Source organism: Melanotaenia boesemani, chromosome 11 (genome assembly GCF_017639745.1).
Source record: "Melanotaenia boesemani isolate fMelBoe1 chromosome 11, fMelBoe1.pri, whole genome shotgun sequence".
Lineage (NCBI taxonomy): Eukaryota > Metazoa > Chordata > Actinopteri > Atheriniformes > Melanotaeniidae > Melanotaenia > Melanotaenia boesemani.
This window is the reverse complement of record NC_055692.1, coordinates 2021426-2040032: the sequence shown is the minus strand read 5'-3', so window position 1 is coordinate 2040032 and position 18607 is coordinate 2021426. Positions and strand designations below refer to the sequence as shown.

General features: G+C 42.1%; 1 protein-coding gene across 3 annotated transcripts in view; it reads left to right on the top strand.

Annotated features, from left to right (window-relative positions):
• Positions 1 to 18607, top strand: part of ddr2l (discoidin domain receptor family, member 2, like) — a 50377-nt gene that overhangs the window by 20708 nt on the left and 11062 nt on the right. For all 3 annotated transcript variants that reach the window (XM_041998884.1, XM_041998886.1, XM_041998885.1), the window contains exons 2-12: positions 3144 to 3242; positions 3366 to 3468; positions 5519 to 5594; positions 6828 to 6980; positions 8344 to 8491; positions 8702 to 8807; positions 8882 to 9071; positions 12719 to 12965; positions 13037 to 13126; positions 14270 to 14409; positions 16636 to 16747. In XM_041998884.1, the coding sequence (XP_041854818.1) occupies positions 3182 to 3242; positions 3366 to 3468; positions 5519 to 5594; positions 6828 to 6980; positions 8344 to 8491; positions 8702 to 8807; positions 8882 to 9071; positions 12719 to 12965; positions 13037 to 13126; positions 14270 to 14409; positions 16636 to 16747 (1426 nt within the window). In that variant the 5' untranslated portion in view covers positions 3144 to 3181. The remainder of the gene's footprint in view (positions 1 to 3143; positions 3243 to 3365; positions 3469 to 5518; positions 5595 to 6827; positions 6981 to 8343; positions 8492 to 8701; positions 8808 to 8881; positions 9072 to 12718; positions 12966 to 13036; positions 13127 to 14269; positions 14410 to 16635; positions 16748 to 18607) is intronic.

Sequence of the window (18607 nt, the reverse complement as noted above, 5' to 3'; positions counted from 1 at the left end):
CAACACATACAGATCTATACACCAAATAATAAACAACACGTACAGATCTGTACACCAAATAATAAACAACACATACAGATCTGTACACCAAATAATAAACAACACATACAGATCTGTACACCAAATAATAAACAACACATACAGATCTATACACCAAATAATAAACAACACGTACAGATCTATACACCAAATAATAAACAACACATACAGATCTGTACACCAACTAATAAACAACACATACAGATCTATACACCAAATAATAAACAACACATACAGATCTGTACACCAAATAATAAACAACACATACAGATCTGTACACCAAATAATAAACGACACATACAGATCTGTACACCAAATAATAAACAACACATACAGATCTGTACACCAAATAATAAACAGCACATACAGATCTGTACACCAAATAATAAACAACACATACAGATCTATACACCAAATAATAAACAACACATACAGATCTGTACACCAAATAATAAACAACACATACAGATCTGTACACCAAATAATAAACGACACATACAGATCTGTACACCAAATAATAAACGACACATGCAGATCTGTACACCAAATAATAAACGACACATACAGATCTATACACCAAATAATAAACGACACATACAGATCTATACACCAAATAATAAACAACACATACAGATCTATACACCAAATAATAAACAACACATACAGATCTATACACCAACTAATAAACAACACATACAGATCTATACACCAAATAATAAACAACACATACAGATCTGTACACCAAATAATAAACAACACATACAGATCTGTACACCAAATAATAAACAACACATACAGATCTGTACACCAAATAATAAACAACACATGCAGATCTGTACACCAAATAATAAACAACACATACAGATCTGTACACCAAATAATAAACAGCACATACAGATCTGTACACCAAATAATAAACAACACATACAGATCTGTACACCAAATAATAAACAACACATACAGATCTATACACCAAATAATAAACAACACCTACAGATCTATACACCAAATAATAAACAACACCTACAGATCTGTACACCAAATAATAAACAACACGTACAGATCTGTACACCAAATAATAAACAACACATACAGATCTGTACACCAAATAATAAACAACACATACAGATCTATACACCAAATAATAAACAACACCTACAGATCTATACACCAAATAATAAACAACACCTACAGATCTGTACACCAAATAATAAACAACACGTACAGATCTGTACACCAAATAATAAACAACACGTACAGATCTGTACACCAAATAATAAACAACACGTACAGATCTGTACACCAAATAATAAACAACACATACAGATCTGTACACCAAATAATAAACAACACATACAGATCTGTACACCAAATAATAAACAACACATACAGATCTATACACCAAATAATAAACAACACATACAGATCTGTTCACCAAATAATAAACAACACATACAGATCTGTACACCAAATAATAAACAACACATACAGATCTATACACCAAATAATAAACAACACGTACAGATCTATACACCAACTAATAAACAACACATACAGATCTGTACACCAAATAATAAACAACACATACAGATCTGTACACCAAATAATAAACAACACATACAGATCTGTACACCAAATAATAAACAACACATACAGATCTGTACACCAAATAATAAACAACACGTACAGATCTGTACACCAAATAATAAACAACACATACAGATCTGTACACCAACTAATAAACAACACATACAGATCTGTACACCAAATAATAAACAACACATACAGATCTATACACCAAATAATAAACAACACATACAGATCAACAGAGTAAATGAGAATAAGTATGAAAAGTAAAATGTAGAAGGACTCCTCCCCTTCCTGTACACAGCATGTTGGATTTCCAGTCGGTGGTCCATGGTCACTCCCAGGTACTTCAGTGTCTCAACGATCTCCACCTCCCTCTCTGGAAATATATAACCACATTTAACCCTTATGGACCTTTTTGTCCATTCAGGTCATGTTTGGCCTCCATGTTGGACCCGTTGCACCGTATTGGATGATTTGTTGAAGGAAGTGTTTTTCTTGACGGAACTGGAATTCCAATTTTAATTTTTCTTTGGGGTCAACAGGACCCTGGGAACAATTTTTTATATTTTTATTTTATTGTTTAAGATCTATAATAATTTTAGAATCGTTTTGGTGATTTGTCCTTCATGGTTCTAAGAGAGCAATAAATTTAAAATAATAAAAAAAACACCAAAAATGCATCAAAATCTGTCTTGTTAGTAACTTTTAGTTACAAAATGTGATGAAATTATCATTTGAAGGGTTGAAATGAATAATTTCTCTTTTGGCAGTTTTCATAGGGACTAAAGTTGAAAGATTTTTTTTAAAAGTAGAAAATTTTTAATCTGTAATGTTTTTATAACTGTTATGTATAGAGGACGTTTTCTGTCCTCTTTTATGTCGAACACATGTCTCTGATTAAGGCTTTCATTTTCTAGTTTTATTTCACTATGATAATATAAAGTAATTATATGCAAATTATTTGAGTAAAAACAACTAAAATGAATAATAAAAGTCATACCTCTGTCATTTTAAGAGCCACGTTTGCAGTATTAGCCAAGCGTTGCATAACTTTCCTCCACGTTTTGGGCCAGTAGGTTTTATTCCGTCTTCTCTTCCGGATGTTCCCACAGCTCTGTACATTTCTTTATTAAATGGTGATTCTGATCTTGGTCTGGATATGATTCAGAGGAAGTTTGCGGTAGAGAAAATTCCTCAGCTGGGAAACTCCATTAAAACTAATAAAAGAAGTGAAAGTGGAGTATTTTTATGCATGTTTATATCTATAAATAATCATGTGAGCATCAGTGTCTGCCAGCTATATTAAAGTCATTTTGTAGATATTTTTAGTTATTTTACCAAAGTTTGTAATTTCCTGCAAATCAGCTAAAAAAATCAGTTCTTGTTTGTGTGTTTTTGCAGGAAATGAGCTGTAAAATAAAAAGCTGTTTCCTGATTGGCCTGAACGATGCGCTGGAATTCCAACACATGAAGCTGTAAATGTTGATGAGTCGCTCTCTCCCTGTTTCTTCCAGAGATGTAGCATGTGTATAGGTGTGATTGGCGGACCATCATGCACCTCTTCTTGCTGCTGATCCTTCAAGCTACAGCAGCCATTGGACAGATCGACCCAGGTGTTCAAGCACAGCCGTTCAGAACAAACACTAGAACCTCTCAGTCAGAGTAAAAGCTTTAAGTCAAGTCATGAATTCGTCCGTGGGTGACAGCTGAAGTGTTGTGTGTGGTTCTGTTTTCAGGACATTGCCGCTTTCCTTTGGGCATGGAGGATCGGCGGATTAAAGATGATGCCATCACAGCATCCAGTCAATGGTACGAGACCACCGGACCGCAGTACGCCAGGTCAGTTTGCCTTCAGCTGGTCTCTCCGAGATTTCCACCTGGATAAACGCCGTCATCACCGCTGACACCACCTGGCATCAGTCAGTCATTTAACAGACTCCAATAAGCAGAAGATTTAAGCTAGCTGCTAGCCTGTAGCGAAAGTAATAGAGAAGTATTTACAGCAAAAGATGAAGACCAACGTGGTCCAAATCCCGAATTGAAAAGATTTTGTGCAAGAAAGATCTGATTCATTAAGTGCGGTTTTGTAAATAGAAGTAAGAAGAGCTGAAAGTCCAGGTGGCGTTTTAGCTAACGTGTATTTAATTTGAACCTTCTTTTAGGGATGCACCTATATGAAACTTTTGGCCGATACCGATATCCGATATTAATATTGTTGTTATGGCCGATAACCGATATTTACCGATATATATATTTTGTTTTAAAAGGTTTAAGATTATCAAATTCTGTACAAAGTGAAAATAAGGCAAACATTAGGGGCGTTAGCTTCCCCCCATTGTTTGTGAAGTTCTGGATGGCAGTTTTTCAGATGACATATCAAATTTGTGGTGCTGAACGAGTTCACACGGCATCCTCCTCGCATTACTAAAAATTACCACACAGCTGAAATTGCTTCTTGCTTCAGTTACATCCCACAATGTAGTGCTGCATCGCTGTCACATGTCCAAACATGGCTGCATGGCCAAACCTTCCGACACACGTACACAATCGGTAATTATATAAAAATAAATATCGGCTGTTAATATCGGCTCAGTTTTGCTTATCGGACCGATACCGATATGTTAAAAAATGACTGACATCGGCCGATACCGATATTAATGCCGATATATCGTGCATCCCTACTTTTTTAGTCTGAATGTATTTATTTTGTTATTACATCATTTTATTGATCAAATCTCCATTTTCTCATCAGTCCCTGTTTGCTGTAGTAAAACCTAATAATTAGTAGTTATTGATTATCTTATTGGATCAGATCATGTAGTTTTTATACGTTATTAATCCCAGCTGGGAAATTTCTTATCTGTGTTTAACCAGTCCTAGTTACACTAGGAGCAGTGGGCTGTCAAGCCAGATTCTAGTTGGGGTTGAAGAGCTTTGCTCAGGGGCCCACAGTGGTTTACCAACTACTTTCCAAGTGGAAACAAGTCACATGGTTTCTCTTATTTATCGTGACAGACGAAGAAGAAAGCTGGCTCCTCTATTGGTTAATGCAGAGCCTCATCAGATTCTGGCCGTCTTTGGTTGGTCAGGTTTCTATCAGTAATTTTCCAGATTTCTTCCACGTCTGACAGCGAGACGTTTCTCCCGTCCAGAACATCTTCTTCTTCTTCTGGTTTGCCAGTCTAGACGTGACGGAGATGCATGCTGCTGTCTAGCGTTCGGTGTGGTCCCAGACGGTCTCCATCCGCTCACTGCACACAGTCCCTCCAGCTCTTATATCAGCTCCTATAGTTAGATACCATAGAAATAGTCCACCAGCTTCTTGACTTTCACCCAGCTGTCCAGGTTCAGCAGCCGCCTATCGTCTCACACACACGTTTGTTTACCCACAATCCCCTTTGCATTGTTCGCTTCCTGCATTTGGTTCAATAGAAGCTACCTGAGACCTGCGTTAGTAGGTAAAAACCAGAGTTTAATTCTTTGATCCACATCAAAGTTTGTTTGTGCATCTCCTGAAACGTCCTGGACTTTCAGAGCGAACGAACTGAAGCTTTTACTGGGTTTCCCGCTCAGCTGCCATGTCTGTGACAGTCCGGCGCTGCACTGCCGCAATCTGCTTCCACCTTAGTCGTTCCTCAGCATGGCGATAATAAAGTCAAAAGACTGTTTTGTTTTTTTACGTTAGTGCATCAATCCAGAATCTTCCACAGCCTTATAAAGCATCTAAAAATCGAGTTTTCCCCGTATCTATTCTAAACCTCGGTGCTCCCAGCAGCCAGATAGCAGATGTCTACTGAATGCTTACATGTATGATTCTGATGCAACTAAAAGCTTTAATGCTTTAGATGATCTAAATAAACTTCTGTGTTATGCTTTAACTGCGTTGCAGGTTGAATCGTGAAGAAGGAGACGGAGCCTGGTGTCCTAAAGGAGAAGTGGAGCCTACAAACAGCCAGTACCTGCAGGTTTGTGTCTATTTAAGGTCTAAAGACAGAAAGTTTGCTGATGGTAGGAAGACATGAGTGGATGGGATTCCAGCTATGTTTCTAGGTTTTTCTGTGTGACATGTTCATGAACGTGGAAACATTTTCTGTGACATTTGATGGAATTTAAGCCCCTCTCAGGAATCTGGAATAGGGACAGAATCTCCTCTAGACGGCACTTGGCCGATTCTTATTTCCTTTGCAGGTGTACAGAACTACAACCCTGAATGTTGAGAGACTATACAAAATGTAAATAAAACCAGAATGCAATTATAAATCTCGTCAGGTTTTCCCCAGTAGAAGATAAAAACATGTCAGAGGATGAAACGGAGACGTTTCACCATGTGATGAAAATATGAGCTGATAGTGAATCTGATGGAAAAAGTTGGAACAGGAGCAACAAAAGGCTGGAAAAGTACCTGGTCCAAACCAGAAACACCTGGAGGAGAATTGGACAACTAACCAGGTTACCTGGCAACAGGTCAGTAACAGGACTGGCTATAAAAGGAGCATTTCAGAGAGGCAGAGTCTCTCAGATGGAAAGATGGACAGAGCTTCACCAATCTGAGACAAACTGGATCTAAAACTGTGGAACAATTTCAGAAAAATGTTCCTCAGACTTGGGGGATCTTCAATCTACAGTGTAGAAAATCATCAGAAGATTCAGAGAATCAGAAGGAATCTCTGTGTGCATGGGACAAGGCTGGATGCTGGTGATCTCCTGCATTAAAAGCAGACATGATTCTCTACTGGAAACCACTGCATGGACTCAGGAAGACTTCCAGAAACCACTGTCTGTGAACACAGTTCACCCTGAAACCCACAAATGCAGGTTAAAGCTCCATCATGCAGAGAAGAAGCCAGATGTGAGCAGGATCTAGAACCAGCTTCTTCCGTCTTCTCTGGACCAAAGCTCATTTAAAATGGTCTGAGGCAAAGTGGAAACCTGGATGAAGATGTGAACTAGTTTGTGGAAAGCATGGACGGCGTGTCCTGCAGACTAAAGAGGAGAGGGAGCATCCAGCTTGTTATCAGTGGACAGATGAGATTTAGAAATCTTTGCTTTCTGTTTTCATTTACATTTTAGGAATTAGAGTTGGATCTGAAACTAAATATAACAGACTGATTAATGAAATGTAAGAAATCATTTCAGCCACTGTGTTCTGGTGCTTGTGGTTTAAAATTGACAGAAATTTTGATTGTCATGTGTTTCAGGTAGACTTGGGCAAGCTCACCTTCCTGACCTTGGTTGGAACTCAGGGACGATATGCCAGAGGTTTGGGAAAAGAGTTTGCCCGGGAATACCAACTCAACTACAGCAGAGACGGAAGGCTGTGGAAATCCTGGAAGAATTGGCAGGGAAACGCGGTGAGCGACCCAAATATTAGACCAAAGCCACAGGTCCACCATACAAGAGCATCTACCAGCAGGAAGAGTAGAAAAAGAAAGAAAAGGATTTCTTTCACTCCTGATGGGCATTCCCACTTGTATCAAGGGAAATTAGATTAATGCACCATCTTCCTGTTGGCCTTTGAGCTCCATGATGCGTTTAACAACAGAGATAGATGAAACAAGCATCCTCTAAATAAAAAGGCTCCTACGTTCAGTAGAAAAATTAACCTCAAAAGTCTTTACATTCTGCAAACAAATCCTCTGGTCTGGGATCTTCTACTCGGGTCAGGATCGGCCACGTCCACATCCACGTCTCCTCGTCTGGCCTGAGCTATGTCTGCAGGTCTTTTCTTTAAGACTGATGCAACCTGAACACATTTGAACTTTCAGAAGCTTTAGAGGCTGTGCTGCAATCCATTTCTCTAAAGAAGAAACGTTAACCATCCTGTAACAAAGCGTTATATGGCCCAGTCCAATAACCAGTACTGACAAACACCCGTCCACGAGGTCACTGGTTCCCAGCCTGTCTTCCTCTTCATGCAAATACTAAAAAGCCAGGGATCTATGGGTTTAGATTTGTGTTAAAAGGACCAAGAAAGTCTTTCAGAATATCAAATAAAAACTAAGAGAATTGAGAGAAAAACACAAAGGAATTAGGGTTGGATCTAACCCTACAAGATCAAAAGTATTGATCATATATTCTATCAGTACTTAGACGCTTTGAGTTTCAATAGTTAAATAAAGCTACATTTTACAAGGAGTACATTAGCTTTTATCACACTAGCTAACTTCCTGTCTCTAGCCATGCTGCTAGCCTACAGGTCGTGTTTTTGGTTAATGCCCGCTAATGTCGTCCACATACTGTGTTATAGGTTTTTTAGGGCGGTATAACTTTGTATAAAAGGTGATTTTGTCACACAAAGAAAAGACAAAGACTTTACACAGCTGTTTTTTTCTCTCAAAGTCTGTACTGTATTGTGGCTGAGTCCTTTCATAAAGCCACAGTTATAGTAACAACATATAGCCTTACTTTTTGCTCAGTTTGAACTTCAGTAAGTCGTCTTCACCACGTCTACACGACTCTATGCTGCCGTGTGATTGGCTGGTTAGATACTTGTGTTAACAGGAAGTTAAATAGGTGGAGCTGATGAAGTAGATGGTGGACGTAGGTACATATTTCATTAATACCCAGATATTGTCAATAACGAAACGATTAAAAGATGTGTCGATGATATACAGATGAAGTTTTTGTCATCAGTCATGTTTTTGGTCATTAGTGGTAATGGTGGAATGAACTGGTCGTATATTCAGTTTAACTCCTGACTCTACTTACCTGCAGGTGATAGAGGGCAACAAAAACACCTACGCCTCCGTCCACAGTGATCTTCATCCTCCCGTCATCGCCCGCTACGTCCGCCTGATCCCGGTCACCAAACTGTCCACGACTGTGTGCATGAGGGTGGAGCTGTACGGCTGTTCCTGGGATGGTAGGACACAGTGAACATGTGTGTTTTCCTGACCTCACAGCTTGTTCAGGAGATTCCAACTTTCCTTTCTCATCTGAAATCTTTCCTCTTCCTCAGAGGAAAGGAAGCATAAAACAAAGGAAAGATTCATAAAAGGCAAACATTTAATCACAGTTTATCCCCAGCAAGGTTCAGTCCAGTCCAGTCACGCCTCCTCTCATGTGTCCACAGACGGTCTGGTCTCCTACAGCGCTCCAGAGGGTCAGCTCATGTCGTCTCCGGGTTATCTCACCGTCAACCTCAACGACTCCACGTATGACGGCGTTCATGAAAGAAGGTGGTCACACTCTTCACACATCAGCAGCTCCAGCCTTCGTGTCCTCCTGGACTCACGGCTTTCTCCTCCAACAGGAAGCTGTTTGGCGGCTTGGGTCAGCTGACCAACGGCGTGATCGGCCGGGACGACTTCCTGGTACCACGTGAATACCACATGAGGCCAGGATACGACTACCTGGGGTGGAGGAATGACTCGCTGGGAACTCAGGGACACGTAGAGATGGAGTTTGTGTTCGACAGACAGAGGAACTTCACCTCCATGAAGGTTTCTCATTTCTGATTCTTTACCCTCATTAGAGCTGAAAGAGCTTCTTTCAGGAAAGCTGTACAGATGCTGTTATTTAGAATCTTCCAGGACCTCCTCCAGCTACACCAGATATTTATCTGTTTACTGCAGACCTACAGCTATGCAGGAAGAAATTACCGAATGTCCAATTTCGCCAGAAACAGAGGGTGCAGTCTCAGGACTCGGCAGGACTTTGCAGTCTCGGGACTCGGCAGGACACTGCAGTCTCGGGACTCTGCAGGACTTTGCTGTCTCGGGACTTGGCAGGACTCTGCAGTCTCGTTAATCAGCGGGACTCTGCAGTCTCGGGACTCTGCAGGACTTTGCAGTCTCGTGACTCTGCAGGACTCTGCAGTCTCGTGACTCTGCAGTCTCGTGACTTGGCAGGACTCTGCAGTCTCATGACTCTGCAGGACTCTGCAGTCTCGTGACTCTGCAGTCTCGTGACTCTGCAGGACTCTGCAGTCTCGTGACTCTGCAGTCTCGTGACTTGGCAGGACTTTGCAGTCTCGGGACTCTTCGGGACTCTGCAGTCTCGTGACTCTGCAGGACTCTGCAGTCTCGGGACTCGGCAGGACTCTGCAGTCTCGGGACTCGGCAGGACTCTGCAGTCTCAGGACTCTGCAGGACTTTGCAGTTTCGTGACTCGGCAGGACTTTGCAGTCTCGGGACTCTTCGGGACTCTGCAGTCTCGTTAATCAGTGGGACTCTGCAGACTCGGGACTTGGCAGGACTCTGCAGTCTCGTGACTCTGCAGGACTCTGCAGTCTCGTGACTCTGCAGGACTTTGCAGTCTCGGGACTCTTCGGGACTCTGCAGTCTCATGACTCTGCAGGACTCTGCAGTCTCAGGACTCTGCAGGACTTTGCAGTTTCGTGACTCGGCAAGACTTTGCAGTCTCGGGACTCTTCGGGACTCTGCAGTCTCGTTAATCAGCGGGACTCTGCAGACTCGGGACTCGGCAGGACTCTGCAGACTCAGACTGTAGACTTAGGAGTCCTTTGTAAAATATTTCTTTATGTTAAGTTAATTTGGAAAAACAGCTTTTTCTTCTTCTTCTTGTGTCACAGCAGTAACTTCTGCATCAGCTCCAGTGAGTACAAAGAAAAACACCTTAATTTTACTACTAATAGTTTTGGAAACTGACTGGTATAAGTTACTAAAATACTCAGGTTACAGTAATCTAATTACTACCATGTTTCCATCACTAAAATCTGCTGGTATTATTCCACACCTGACTCCAGACCCACGTAGACCCTTTACCAGGCTGGACCTGGCCGAGTTCTGCTGGTGGTGGTCTTCCTGTGAACTCCACCCACCTTCTGGCTCATTATTATAATCATCCGTTAGAGGTCTAACAAATGATTATAATAATATGCTCCTGAGGACCATCAGACCACTTTGAGCTGAGCCTCGGCTCCAGGGGTGTTCAACCTGCGGCTCTGGAGCAGCAAGTGGCCCTCTGGACCTTTCACCATGGCTCTTAATACACGGCTTTTTTATTGCAGGTTTTTAGCATTTTTTCAGTTTTTCCATGGAATAATTTCATTAAATTTACATAATGACACTAAAAGTACCTGGAATATTTTTTTATCTAGTTTTTTCTTTTTATTAGGTTGGAAACTTTGGGTTTTTTTTATTTTTCTTTTTTACATAATTTTCGACAAATATCTACATCCCATAGAAAATAAGTCTATTTATCCTCTTTTTGCAAATTTTTAATGTTTTCCTTTATTTTAAAACCTAAAAATAGAAATAAACATGTGGTTCTTAAAACTAACAACAAATGTCCTCTAGTAGATATTTATCATCAATGATAAGTCGTCTTTTTTCCAAAGATCTGGTAACATCTGCGTCTCTAAAGGAGTTTTATTTAGCTGGCTGAGGGAAAAATGGCTCTTTGGATTGGAAAGGCTGCAGACCCCTGCACTAAACACATAAACAGGTTTAGCAGCAGTTTTCTCTTTAAACACCAACAGATAAAATATTTCTTCATATATAAAATCAAATATTTATGAGAAAGAAGGATGAAATGTTCAGGATTTACTAACTAAAAGGTAAAAAGTCAGCAGGATGGATTTAAAGCTGTGAAGCTGCTTCCTTCTAAACACAGAAGGAACAATATGTGATGAATATCAGCATCAGGTGAACAGACAGAAAGCAGGATGAGAATCTCACAGCTTCTAGATGGTGAGGAGAGAGAAATATTCACAATATGCACAATAACTTCCATCCATGCACCTTCACTGCTTCATTATCCAGGTTTCTGGCCTATAATTTCTCTAAACTTTCATTTTCAGCCTCCGCTACCGGGAGTTAAGGGTTAACATCTGGTTTCTGGGTGTAGCGTCAGGTCTGTAGATGTAACTATAAACATGTGTGGTATCCACAGAAAGTCCAGAATCTCAGCTACCAGCTCAGTAAAACCATTTCTATCACCACGAAACCTCACAGATTCCACAGCTGGAAGTTTCATCTTATGACCCAGATTCACTGAACTAGAAGCCGAAGAAGGTCCGATTTATGCTTCATGTTAGTAAAACGTCAGAAAATGTCTCACCTTTGTTGCCTGGCCTCAAAACTTCTATCCACCAGGATAAAGTCCTCATTTAAAAAACAAAATATGTTTCACATTGTCCCTTTGGAGCAGTTTCCCGTCCAAAAATTTCAATTTTCTACCATCTGCATGGGTTTAGACAGACAAAGAGAAAGGTTGTTTTTTTTTCTTCTTAAGTTCCAGACAGAAAACGTCTCTTCATGTTAATAAAGCCGCTCTCTCCTGATTACATCAAACGCACCACTGCAACAGGACCAGACATGGAGGAAGAGGCCTGGATGCAGCCTCTGTATGAGGTTCCTCTGGTTCAGAGCCAGTAGCAAGAAGTTTGGAAAAAAAAACCTGCTGTTAACACACATACACACACACACACACACACACACATATATATATTTGTGAGAGCAGGAGAGAGGCCCGGTTCACAACTAAAGACCTCACCTGGACTCCTAGTTACAGCAAGTCATTGGCAGCTGCTGGTTGACTATGGGAACGGCTCAGATTTCCAGAGTTCATTACATCAACCACATTAGGCCCGACATGGTCGTCATGTCAGAAAGGACAAGGCAGCTGGTGATTCTGGAGCTTGGGAAGACCGGCTAGAGGAGGCATGGGCGAGGAAGAGGGCGACATACGCTGACCTGACAGAGCACTGCCGCAGACGGGGGTGGAAGACGTGGTGCCTGCCTATCGAGGTCGGCTGCAGAGGGTTCGCAGGGCGGTCCAGTTTAGCAGATTTTGACAGTTTTCGTAACCACCGTAGACTGTTGTACAGTTGACATTTCTCCCTACTGAGACACATTTTGAACTTTTGTTTGATGACCTGAAGGAAGCTTAAAAGGAAATCTTGCCACCTGCAGATGGATTCTTTGGTTGGTGGAAATGGACAGTAATGTATATCTATAGTCTATAGTAATCTATAGTTAAACTGTAGCTTGTTCTATTTTGTGGGCTGTAAATGTCCATCTGGTTTTGGAGAAATAACAAAAAAACAGAAAAAATGGGTTCAGGTTATGGTGAGTTTTTCACCCTCACGCCTCACTGACACTGGTTCCTGATCTGTTTCACGCAGGTCCACAGCAACAACATGTTCTCCCGCAGCGTGAAGATCTTCTCGTCTGTTTCCTGTTGGTTTAAGCCCCGCCTCTCTTTGGGATGGGAGGCGGAGCCAGAGACATTCAAGACGGTGTTGGACGACAAAAATCCGAGTGCCCGCTATGTCACCGTACCTTTAAACCGTCGCACCGCCAAATCCCTCCGCTGCCGGTTTTACTTCGCTGACGTCTGGATGATGTTCAGCGAGATTTCCTTTCAGTCAGGTAACACACACACACACACATTCATGGCACACAATAAAAACATAAAATGACGTCTTGATTTTGTCCATCAGAGGACACCATACTGCCAACACCTACCATTGTCATGATGATGGGAACTTCTACTCCAGGAGACAGCACCGTCACAACCACACCAAAGACAGGTGGGCCACATTGTCCAAGATGAAGCTTTATTCAGGCTTTAAATCAAATCAAATTTTATTTATAAAGCACTTTTCATACCAAAAAACAACACAAAGTGCTTTACATAACAAAAACAGTTTACACATAATAAAATAAAACAAGGCTTTACACAACAAAGTATAACAGAGCAGTTTCTCTTTTGCACAGTCACGCAAACACATACACACACATACACACAAGAATGCCAGTATCATAGGGCTGCAGTGCAGGACCTTAGCCATCCAGACAGGCCAACACTGCAGCTGCAACCCTGCAGACCAAGCAGGCCGAGCCCCCCGGTGTGGTGGCAGACCCCCCGATGCGGTGGCACAGCCACTGGTGTGGTGGGTCCCAATGAGGAAAACGCTGGAGTTAAAAATGTTAAAAAGTAAAATAAAACAAACAAACAACAAAAAAAAACCAACTTGAAAACAATAACAGACAAGTTAAAAGATAAGTAAAATAATGTACTGAAATAGAACAAAATCAAAAGAGACTAAAACACAAATTGTTAAAGTAACATAAATGAAAAAAGACTAAAAGCACAAATTAACAACTTCAATAAAGATTCAGTTAAAATGAATGAATGAATGAAACTTTATTGTCACTGCAACAGGTGCAACAAATTTTTTCCAGTACAAACTCGTCCAAGAGTAAACAACAACAACATATAAACATAAACAGGATGAAGCAGACTGAGTTTCACAGATGGAAAAGACAACATGAGGCATCCCTACGCCGGGCCTGAAGATAAAATCCTCAGTCAGACATGAATGAGACAGAATTCCTCCCGGCAGCAGCCTGTCGCCTCCGTTCCCAGATGAATGTTGACAGAAAGGAGGATGCTAAACGGCAGCAAACATGGCCCATCCGGACTTTTCTCTGGCATGTGGCTCCCATTAAATTCTAATTTAGCTATTATTGTTCGTAAAATGTCTCATAATTTACATTTTAGACAATTTCCCAACTTTTTTAGGGTTAGGGTCGTAAGAAATAAGTATCCAGGAAAACTACCATACCAAAACATACCACTTTCTCCCCTTTATAGATTTCCTGCTAGGACTCCATTTGTTCTAGAAAAGTAATGTTACTCTGTTCTAACCTTTCTTCATGCTGCCCTGCAGCTACTCCATCAGTCAGCAGCCCACCAGTGGAGGGGAACACGCCTGTCCTGATTGGCTGCCTGGTGACCATCATCCTTCTTTTGGTCATCATCATTTTCCTCATCCTGTGGTGCCAGTGTGTCTGCAAGGTGCTGGAGAAGGTGAGAGGACAAACCAATCGTTACCTTATTCTGTCAGTCGTATGTAACTCAGCTGGTTCTGTATGTTTCCTTCCGTCTTTAACAGGGGCGGGACTTTAACGTGTTAATTACGATTAATTAATTACAAAAGAATTAACGTGTTAAAAAATTTTTTAGCGCATTTAACCGAACAACACGGAACGTTTGTCAGTGCACGGTTTCTGGTACACCAGTTAAACTGAGAAAAATGTCAGCGCTCAGCTAAATCAGTGATGCTAATTTAGCTAATTTAGCTACGTTAGCGCTACATTTAGCAAGTTTTCAGACCCATCTAGTGACTTTATTTCTAGAAGCAACTGGCGACAAATCTACATTTTTTCTGGTGTTACTGGAGACTTTTGGAAACTGAGGTGAAAGCACCTTTACTTCTTCTCAATGAGCAGCGCTTTGGCCCCTCCCCCTTCCACAGGCCCCTCCCCTGTCCTTTAGCTTCCAGCTGCAGACCCGGAGACATTCCCTCTGCTCCAGGACCAGACCGGAAGCTGCTGCTGGCCGATCCCGTCCGGGCTTACCGGCACATGTTAATGAAGCGTGTGGAGGAAAACATGTAGAAAGTAAAGTTCTGGAACATGCTGTCGACTCTGAACCAGAGAACAGCTGCAGCTGCTGGTTAAAGGACCTAAAATCACACTTAAACTTTAGGTTTATTCAGTTTTTCTATTTCTTTTTCTACTGTTCTGAATTGAAATGCAATTAAATGCATTTTCCAGACGTTACTAGAGCTGAGTTTACTATGTTAATGTCTGCGTCTGTTATCTGATTCAGTCGTCCACTAAAATACATCTAAACTAAAAAATGTTGCTTTTTGAGGCAAATATGATTAAAATGTGATTAATTGAGCTAAATTAATAAACACCTGTAATTAGATTCTTTTTATCACGTCCCACCCCTAGTCTTTAATCAGTCAAAGATTAGATAACAAAACATCGTTGTTTTCAGTCTACAAACACCTTTTAGTATTTGTACTCTGAATTTTTAGTATCTATAATGAATCTTATTATTTTACATCAGTAAGTTGAGTATTGTAGCCAGTCGGTTTAAATGTTTGGGCCAAATATTGACTCACACGTTGACGCCATGCGAGTGTGGCAGCCAGACCTCACCCACATGACTGCCAGATGTGGCCCACAAGTAACCTGCTGTAATTCTGTTCAGGCCGTCTCCTCGTGTTTGGATCATTTCTCTCCCAAATAAAACTGCCATAATACATGTCAAGAACTGACATATGGACCACATGTGGCCCACAAGACACTTCTTGTTAGAGACCAGCACGGAACAAGATTTTCAGTCCTGCTCCCAAAACCCCCCTAGACTCTCCCACCTGCAGGACTCCCTTTAACTGACCACCCGAGGGATTCCCCTCAGTCCCGAGGGATTCCCCTCAGTCCCGAGGGGTTCCCAGGGCTTCCCACCGGTCCCAGATTTTTTAATGCAAATTCTGAAGACGATCTTCTCATTATAATTTATGATTTTTCCAGAGCGCACGCACTGAGCGAGGCTTTGATTGACAACCCACACACAGGCCACCCTGGGTCATGTGACCTGCGCTGATAGTAACGGCGGGCTGCTGTGCAGAGGTTTAAAAAGGCGGCTTTTTGAAAGCGACTCCAAATGTAGGACTTCCCACTTTTGTTAGCTTCCACTTTGTAAATGCCATCTCTTATTTTACTTTCACCCGACTTCATCCTGCCCTTCAACTGCTGTCTGAGAGTCAATCAGGACAGGAGGCGGGACCCGGCAGGTTTTGGTCTGTCCGCCCGCTCCCGCCCGAAGTGTGTGAATCTCATCCCATCCCGCAAGATTTGTGGCGGGTCTTGTGGGCCCCACAGGAATTCCTGCCCATCGCAGGTCTCTACTTCCTGTAACCACCATCCAGGCTGGCAACTAATATCTGGAAACATCTGGTCCACACAACACTTGCCAGTGCCGTTACTGAGCCATAAGTGCTAAAAGTAGCCCAGATCAGGCTCAAACATGTCTGCTATCTGGGTTGTATTTCCAGATGACTACTCTACCTGATGTTGAGGTTAGCTGTGGAGTACCACAGGGCTCAAACCTAGGACCATTACTGTTTTATGACACTCCTGGGTGTTGTCATCTTTGGTGATGCTGCTTCTAGTGTTTCTGCTTCAAACAATCAAGATTTCATTTTTAAAACTAGTTTGATAGATTACTGTCTTCCTGCAGGCTCCACGTCGGATCCTCGAGGAGGAGGTGACGGTTCGGCTGTCATCCTGTAGCGACACCATCACCCTTCAGACCCCCCCTGTGCCCCCCCGCTCAGGACTTGCTTCTACAGGTAGACAGACATGAAAATGCTCAAATATGACTGTGATTTATTGAAATCATAAATTGAAATTATAAGGAGGACCTGCATGGAGCACTACACCAGTTTAAAGTCGCTTTTAAAATAGTTTCCTAATTATTCATTCTGTAGATATTAATACGTGGCTGCACATTTCTAGAAGAGATTTAGTCCCTGTGCAAGTGCAGCTACTAATGTTATGTAAGGCTGTTCACCTGATGTTAGCATGAAGCTACGTAGTAGTGCTAATCTAGTTCTATGCTAGCACTAGATTAGCTTTAAGCTAATGTGAGGTACCAGGTCATATATAGTTTTCAGTGAGTTTCTTTAGGGACAACACATCAGCTCAGTTCATCAAGATTTTCACAATGGAGCTGAAAATAAACTATCAAGATGCTCAAAGAGGAGCTTATTGTCAACGTTACTTAGCACTGACTAAGCTAGCGCTACATGGTCCAGTTTCATTTAAACAGGAGGCTAGCAAGGCTGCTAACTGGTTTTAAAGTAGCTACAGCTTGAAAATGTGGAGAAATAAATCCTGGAACCAGTCTGGTTTAGTAGAGAAAGACAAGAATGAAGAGGAAGAGAGATATTTCTGACTTTTAGTAAAGAGGAAGGACACAGATCAGGAGACAGACCCCAGACCCAGTATCAGCAGCCCCACAGCTCCCAACATGGAGCTAGTTACACCAGGATCCAGTCTACCACCACCAGACGGTAGACCAGAACCGATCCCCTACTACCACACCAGGATCCAGTCTACCACCACCACCAGACGGTAGACCAGAACTGATCCCCTACTACCACATCAGGATCCAGTCTACCACCACCAGACAGTAGACCAGAACCGATCCCCTACAACCACATAAGGATCCAGTCTACCACCACCAGACAGTAGACCAGAACCGATCCCCTACAACCACATAAGGATCCAGTCTACCACCACCACCAGACGGTAGACCAGAACTGATCCCCTACTACCACATCAGGATCCAGTCTACCACCACCAGACAGTAGACCAGAACCGATCCCCTACAACCACATAAGGATCCAGTCTACCACCACCACCAGACGGTAGACCAGAACTGATCCCCTACTACCACATCAGGATCCAGTCTACCACCACCAGACAGTAGACCAGAACCGATCCCCTACAACCACATAAGGATCCAGTCTACCACCACCAGACAGTAGACCAGAACCGATCCCCTACTACCACATAAGGATCCAGTCTACCACCACCAGACAGTAGACCAGAACAGATCCCCTACAACCACATAAGGATCCAGTCTACCACCACCAGACAGTAGACCAGAACCGATCCCCTACTACCACATAAGGATCCAGTCTACCACCAGCACCAGACGGTAGACCAGAACCGATCCCCTACTACCACATCAGGATCCAGTCTACCACCACCAGACAGTAGACCAGAACCGATCCCCTACAACCACATAAGGATCCAGTCTACCACCACCAGACAGTAGACCAGAACCGATCCCCTACTACCACATAAGGATCCAGTCTACCACCACCAGACAGTAGACCAGAACCGATCCCCTACAACCACATAAGGATCCAGTCTACCACCACCAGACAGTAGACCAGAACCGATCCCCTACTACCACATAAGGATCCAGTCTACCACCACCAGACAGTAGACCAGAACCGATCCTCTACAACCACACCAGGATCCACATACTGAACCCAAAACAACAAACTAATCTTCTATGGACGTTTTTAAACTTGGTGATCCAGATTATTAATGTAAAGATGTTTTATTTCTCATTTCTTAAATGTGACCACAGCAGTCCTTCTATAGTAAATATGGCCCCCATGAAAAAGTCTTTCCAC